The sequence below is a fragment of the Xenopus tropicalis genome, chromosome 9, assembly GCF_000004195.4.
Source record: "Xenopus tropicalis strain Nigerian chromosome 9, UCB_Xtro_10.0, whole genome shotgun sequence".
Classification (NCBI taxonomy): Eukaryota; Metazoa; Chordata; class Amphibia; order Anura; family Pipidae; genus Xenopus; species Xenopus tropicalis.
Window position 1 is genome coordinate 25,439,290 of NC_030685.2, and position 7,644 is coordinate 25,446,933.

The 7,644-nt window shown below is 40.6% G+C and overlaps 2 protein-coding genes across 2 annotated transcripts; both read left to right on the forward strand.

The window, feature by feature from the left end:
• Nucleotides 1–290: 290 nt before the first annotated feature.
• LOC116407841 (serine/threonine-protein kinase N1-like) lies at nt 291–1,349 on the forward strand. The gene is made up of 2 exons (XM_031893896.1): nt 291–691; nt 811–1,349. The coding sequence occupies exons 1-2, from the start codon at nt 468–470 to the stop codon at nt 875–877; spliced, it is 291 nt and encodes a 96-aa protein (XP_031749756.1). The 5' UTR covers nt 291–467; the 3' UTR covers nt 878–1,349.
• LOC116407842 (serine/threonine-protein kinase N1-like) lies at nt 1,256–3,009 on the forward strand (the record flags this gene model as incomplete). Its single annotated transcript, XM_031893897.1, has 4 exons — nt 1,256–1,399; nt 1,546–1,653; nt 1,735–1,815; nt 1,967–3,009. Coding segments are annotated over 4 exons (516 nt in total), but the record flags the coding sequence as incomplete, so codon positions are not given.
• Nucleotides 3,010–7,644: the final 4,635 nt, after the last annotated feature.

A 7,644-nucleotide genomic window follows, 5' to 3' on the forward strand; every position in this document is an offset into this window, starting at 1 on the left:
CTCTCTGATGGTGTTTTTTCTTTTCAGCTCCATACCCAGATCTGCCATGTCTATGGAAAACTTCAATCTGGGAAAGGTATTGGGTGAAGGCACATTTGGAAAGGTGAGTTGCTGTGTCCCAAATAAGGGTTAGTACCCTGCTAAAGCATAGCCACTGACCTTACTGTCTCATTCCAGGTGTTCCTTGCAGAGTACAAGGAAACAAAACAACTGTGTGCCATAAAGACCCTCAAGAAAGAGAGGATTATTGCCAAGAATGATATCAAGAGGTCAGTTAAATGGGCATCATTAGCTGTTTCTCTGCAATCTCCTAGCTTTAATTTAGTCATATACAGGTATATTTATAATGATTTGCTTTTGCTGTCTCTGCACATAAAATGGCAAAGTATTGTCAGTATGATAAAAGTTTATTGCTACTTTAAAGAAAAAGTGATTAATGATCTTTTAATGATCTTTTAGTGTTCCCCATGCAGGCTGCATGTAGTGACAGTTTTATACTCTTTCCCCCCAGTGTTTTCAAGGAGAAGCGAATCCTTCAGAAGGTTACCAGCACAGAGCACCCATTCCTGGTTTCCTTATACGCCACATTCCAGAGTGAGAATCACCTCTTTTTTGTTATGGAATATCTCCCTGGAGGTGATCTGTGCCATCTGCTCGAGCATCAAGGAGCATTTGAGGAGTCAAAAGCCATGTAAGTGGGATGGGATGGGATTCAGGGTTGATCCATGTGAAATATTGGGGTGTCTGGCTAGCACTCACATATATGTCCTGAATCAAATCACTCATTGAATTATTTTCCTCTTTATGTAGGTTTTACACTGCCTGTGTAGTCCTCGGCCTGGAGGAATTGCACCGGAACAATATTGTTCATAGGTAAGTGTTACGGCTCTTATAGCACTGTACAAATCACATTATCCAATATAAAATGAAGAAAAGTCTAATTTATCTGTGTCTTAATATCTGTCTTCCCATTGCTATAATGGTTACTATTTTCATTTTTCTTTAAATTCAGAGACTTGAAACTGGAAAATCTAATGGTGGATGTGCATGGCTATCTGAAAATTGTGGATTTTGGCCTGAGCAAAGATGGTAAAGTTTGTTATAATTGCAAAGCATATAAGGGAATAGTTGGGGTTGATTTGGATGATTTTTATATATATCTATCTGTGTATGAGCAGTATGTATGCAAGCAGCTGAGGGAAGTCTCACACAGATAGGGGATACAGATCATCTTACAGTGTCTTTTTGTCTTTAAGGTTTCCGAAATGGAGATCGCAGTAAGACCCGGTGCGGAACAAACTGCTACATGGCCCCAGAGATCATTGATGAGATGGCATACAGCAGGGCCGTTGACTGGTGGGCCCTTGGGGTTGTGTTATATGTCATGCTCATGTTCCAGGTAAGCATAATGCCTACAAATCAGCTATCACTGTCATTATAATTATAAATGGGATTTAAAATGCTTATATTATTAAATATATATATATATATATAATATTAAATTAGAACACTGGTTTAATAAAGAAATAATATTTCATGTTTCAGTTCCCATTTGATGCAGAAGATGACATGGAATTATTTGAGAGCATCAGGAACGACAAACCTGCCCTGACAGAGGAATTGTCAGAGGAAGCTCAGTGCCTAATACTAAGAGTAAGTGGATGATTTGGCTGTCGGACTGGGATGGGGCCTGATGGTTCTGTCAATTTAACAATGGTTTTACCTTTATTGTAGTTACTGGAGAAAAATCCATGTCATCGCCTCGGATCCAGCGAGACTGGTGCTGAAGAGGTTAAAGCCCATGAATTCTTTGAAGTAAGTTTATTTTGTAATTATTGTGCATCAAGCCAGGAATATAGTAGGATCTCTAATGAACAAAACCCCTTATACCCCCTGTATCTGTCAGTGTTTGTATGTAATCTGTATGTTTCATGTGTGTAGCTATTTAATTTCACCTATTTTACAGGATATTGATTGGGAAGAATTTCTTGAAAGAGAACAGATGCCTCCATTTAAACCAGATGTCAGTGGCCTTACAGAGAGTACCAGGCAATCTGAATGCCAAGCCTGGGGATTAATGCCACCAGCTGAAGCGATATCAGCACAAGCACAAGCGTTATTTGAAGGATTCGACTATTCCGCTGAGTGAGAGGCAATTGCAAGGGGCAGATATATGACTGGAAAGGGCGGGTGGAGGGCCAGTCCATATACAAATCAGAAGCCCCATTGACTTAAAGTTAATATCAGATGCCCCAAGTCATCAATTTCTGAAGGAACAGTCTAATGGTGGCGCCAAAGTATCTGTACGTCAGCCTTAAGGGGCAGAGTTCTGGACTGAGATTAAAAAGAGACCCCGGCATTTCAAGTACAAAGAGATCCAAACAGCCCCCTGTGGCATTTACCAGAATCTACAGATTGCCACCCCGGGCCTGCCCCAGATACACATGAGAAGCCTCATTGGTACGAAATGGATATTGGATTCCCTGACGTCAAGTTGTGGAGGAACAGCCTAATGGTGGAACAACAGTACCTGCAGGTGAGCCCACGTTCTTACAGATAAACCCTTTATAAGTTCAGTTACTCAAAGTCATTAGTAAATGTTATGTACATGTTAAATAAAAACAAATAATTGCACCATTTTAAAAGTTTCAAATGTTTCCACAGCAAAAACGTTGCAGATTACTACACAAATGTCTCCATCTGCGTCAGCCAAAAAAGGTCTAGTACCAAGGTAAGAACCAACTCTTTCATTTCACACCCAATATTTCAAGTCAAAATGTATTTTCATATTGGACCAACTTGTATCTGGGCGTTTAGATGAAATTGCTGCTGTGTTTCTGTTTCTCAGGAGTGAGATGGAGCGACTGCGGTCAAAGGAAATCTCATTGAGTTCTCCCCTGCGCTCTCCTAGGAACCGGGGATAAGAAGGAGCTGTTCTCATATATTTCAAGTTTTTCAAAATATATTTTCTATTAGATCAACCTGGGTTATAATTAAAGGGGAAGTACTGTAAAAATAGAAATGTAATATAAGCTTTATCTCATGGAAATTACCAAGTTACTCTTCACTCTCTCTTTCTCTGCAATCTGTCTCTCTATAGGAAAACTTTGTCTTGGTTATTCCGATAGCCAGCTCTAATACATTGTCTAGGCAAAGGGAGCATGTACCATGATGTATTAGAGCTAAATGTCCATCAAAATCTGATTCTGGCTCCTGCATGGAAAGAGACAGACTGCTGAGATGGGGATAGAGAAGAGGAATTTAATTTGTTAGAAACTGTAAATGATTTTATTAATTATACTTATACAGTTTCTAATTACAAAGAGTTGAAGCTGATATTACATTTTCACAGTAGTTCCCCTTAATGACCATTTATATCTAATTCTTGCTGTTTATTTTCCAGGTATGAGATGGAGCGGATGCAGGGAAAGGAAATCTCATTTAACCCCCTACTGAGCTCTCTGAGGAACCACGGCCAGGAAGAAGCCATTGCTGCCGAGCTCCACCAGGCGTCTTATGTGCAACCCAATCCAGAAATGGGGAGAAATGACAGGATCTGCTGAAGAGCCATGCCACCTGATAAAAATGAGGGTCTGCCATTTCTGGGCAATGCTGCATTCAAACGTTATGGTTTATGGTGGCTGCCCCTATCCTGATGGACCTGGCTAAATGCCCCTTTTGCCTAATTATTAAACCTAACTTTATGTATGGCACTAGAAGAACAATGTAAATATATGAAAATAAAACATGCTATTTTTAAAGACTGTGATCTTTGTGTTTCCTTACAGGGTAGGTTCCAATTAATACAAAGAAATACCAATACATTTACACTGATGCAAAGGGAAGAGACCCAAAGTCCCAGCTCACACTCTACAGGAAGTGCAGGGTTAAGAGAGGGTTTTATGTTGGAGGCAACAGGACACATATGGAAACATATCTGCCAGGTTAACTGACTTGTAATAAAGATGACCCTAGTGTGTACGAATGTGATAGGGGCCCTAGAATATAAGCAGGGACTGATGTGAATAATGGACAATCTCTGTAATGTGATGTATAATTGTGTCAGTGCAATATAAACCCATGGATGGTACATGTTGGCACTCTACAGATAAATGAATGTGGCGCAATAAACAAATACCAGGAAGTACCTCAACCATGCAGGTGGCACATTTGCCGATTAGGCCTTAACATGTGAGCCAAACTTATTCAGAGGGGAATATAATTCATAACAATCAAAGTAGAAGTAAAGCCTCTATAATAAATCCCTTTGCCGATCCAATTCATAGTTCCTCAAATCAACATATAGTATAGACCAGCGCTGAAGGCTATAAGGGAATAAGAGCCATCTTTATACAAAGGATTATGCAGCACAAGCACTGTGATAAAAACATCAGAATTTTGAACACATGGGTGTATATTTCTATTAACTTTATTACACTAGATGGCTGTTATTCTTATTCCCTTGTAGCCTTCAGTGCTGATCTATGCTATATGTTGTTTAGAGGGAAGCTGAGATGATAGCTGCATACGGGTGCCCTATATTTAGGCAAGAGAAATATGGAAGATACACATTGTATGATGTTCTTATATAAAAAGCCCTCTATATTCATGCACTGCTGTTTTTGGGGACAGATTGGGGGTTAGAGATCAGTGTTGCAAAATTAATTTAACTACACAAAGCAGTTGAATCTGATATATTTCCATACATATAAAGAGCCAACAGTCTTTGGGATATACACCAATTCATTAATGTAGGAAGGGGATAATGTCTATGATAATATTAGAACTGCTGGGAGTCCACTGGGTATTCCTCTGGTTTGAATCTTATTAAATATGCCCCTAAATATTTATCTGCCTCAATAAAAGAATGGCATCATCAAGTTCTTCATCATTATTACTTGTAATATGGAAGAAGGATGTGGTTTTAGCAGAAGACTTTTTTTATTATGAAGGCTTTGTTTGAGAAAACTGAAGACAGAAATACTGACGGTTGGCGTGCCAGAGGGAGATATAAAAAATACCATCCCACCAGCAATTTACATTCTAGCCGGTGGGATGGCATTGCGGGGAGATTTGTCATGGCACACACTCCCCGTGTGTCACGGCCCTTAGATGCCAAAGAGCCTGTCTCACTGGTTCAGGGATCAAAATGTGAAGGATACTTCACAGCAGCTCATCCTGTAGTCATGTCTATGGCCAATAGCAAAAGTGGATTCTATGCCCGTTTTATTGCCCTTTCTGCTTAGTAGGTGGTACATACCTGCTCCATTGGTTTAGTGGGCAATTGTATTCTGCCTATTGTTTGTATCTGATTAACGATCTTCTCACAAGGACCAGGATGCTGGAAAATGAAAGCTCTTTCAGGTTGCCCTGGTTAGACTCCCATAATTTAGCCAGGGACCAAGTGACTCACAATCAGGCCATCTTCAACTAAATTAGAACGTGTTTTGACACAAACACATCTATTTAAGTGCAAATTAAGGAAGGCTGTGGTCAGCCTGCCTGAGATCAATTAAAGGATAAGGCTTGGGATACCCTACATGGCCAAAAAGTATCAGGAGACTCTGTCTGAAAGATTCTCAGTTGGAAGATGATAAACACAAGAGCTATTCATAGGGAGAGTAGGATTTTGTATGGTTGATCAGAGGCAAACTAATCTAATGTAATGTAATGTGATTAATGTTTCTAAATCAGGTAACTTGGCTGATCTTCTGCTGAATGCCAGTGTATTATTTTGCTTAGTTTCTGTATAGAGCTTCAAGTACTCACAGATATATAATTTGGAGTTTCTATGCAGAATACCCTGCAAAACTATAGAAACAGTGACATCTATTGGATAAATAGGAAAATGCGGACGATACTTTCTTTGCTATATGGATAGAAGTTAATTAGGGCAGGAAGTATTTTAGTGCTCAGGACAGGCAATGCCCCCCACAAGTACATCTATACACCCCAGGGCTGAATAAGTAATATCTTAAATATTTCATATATCTGCACAGGGCATCTGCCATATTGTAGGGTAAGAACCTTGCCACAGGTGGCACCGATGTAACTGAAACTTTTTCAACCCAAGCATCGCTAGGCCTTATTACTAGCAAAGTTAGTTAGTTGGTATTCCTTCCTTCACATGAAATGCAACTCTTCTTGCATGGCCTTTTCTTTTTGTACCCCGCATACACCCCTTTTCTCCCTTTTTCTTTGGTTCTTACCCCAGGCAGCAGCCAACACACACCCAGCAGGGCCCTCGGCAGCCTTTTCGGGTGTACACAATCCCAACTTGGCCAACTGCTTGTCATAACAAACTTTTTCTTTTAAAAAATGTTGAATGTAGAATTGGTTAGCATGATTTCTAAGCACTTTTGCAATTTACATTATTTTATTCTTTCATTTCAAAGCTATTAAGCTGTTTAGAAATGAATTTTGTAAGCAAAGTGCCACCTGCTGGTCAGTTCCTCTGACTGGGGAAGAACATATTCAGAACAAATTGGAGACCTCTTCCAATGTCCTAGCGCTTAGGAAAGGGATCAGGCCTCAGATGACCTTTCACTCCCGAGAAGATTTTACATTCATTCTTGTGTACCAGAGACCTTAAGGTTCATCTCCTTTAACCAGCTTAGTGGCCCTTCTTTGAACACTTTCTAAATCAGTAGATCTAAAGTGCATAGCATACAAGCCCACTAAATAGTGACTGCCTATGGCATCTTACAGCATCCTCTCTGGCATTTGCTACTGATTGCCAGTGTGGGTGCCACAGACGAGTGTTTTGCCACTAAAAGGAATAAGTAGTGGTGGGGAAGATGATTGTTGTTTTTTGTATCTCTCGCTGCTTGTTGCTGCCTTGTTATAGTTAACATGCTAACTTGCAGTAAGACTCACCAGTGACCCAGTAATCCTCTTCTGTTTATCTGTGTTTCTCTAGCACAGGCCAAGTGTGGCTGAGATGCTGCTCTCCCTGGGACAGCAGGAGTCACAGTGCTCTCCCTGACTGGAAACCTCTAGCTCTTCCTGCGACAGAGTGGCACCGCCCCCACAATATACTCTTAATAAATGTATTTTGGTAAAAGACTTTTTAGCATTCTGCAATGCCAGGCCAAGCTGGGCAGGTGCCGTAGTCAACCTGGCCAGCCTTTTCACATGTGAACAAGAACAAAAAACCCCATGGCTTTCTGGCTGTTTAGCCAAAACCAGCAAAACTGTTGGAACAAATGACTTTATATATGGGATTTATGTATAGGATTGCCAGATATGCTCGTAAAACTTTCTGGGGGGGACTGGGGGGTATAAATGGGCTGCCTAGGTCATATTAGCCCCAGCCTTTGCTGGTATAACATCCCTAGTATGGTGTGATCACCTGTTTAAAGCTGGACATGCATTCTATTCATAGGGCAATTAATATGCAGGCTGAAGACAAATGTAATATGCCCAGTTCTAGTAATTTAGCTACTGACGCATGGGTCACTCGGGAGGAAATTCAAAAGAGACTTGAACATGTAAAGGTAAACAAAGGTCCAGGGCCGGATGGGATTCATCCCAGGGTATTAAATGAGCTGAGCGCTGTGATTGCCAAACCTCTTCACTTAATTTTTCAGGATTCATTGAGGTCTGGCATGGTGCCAAGAGACTGGCGGATTGCTAATGTGGTGC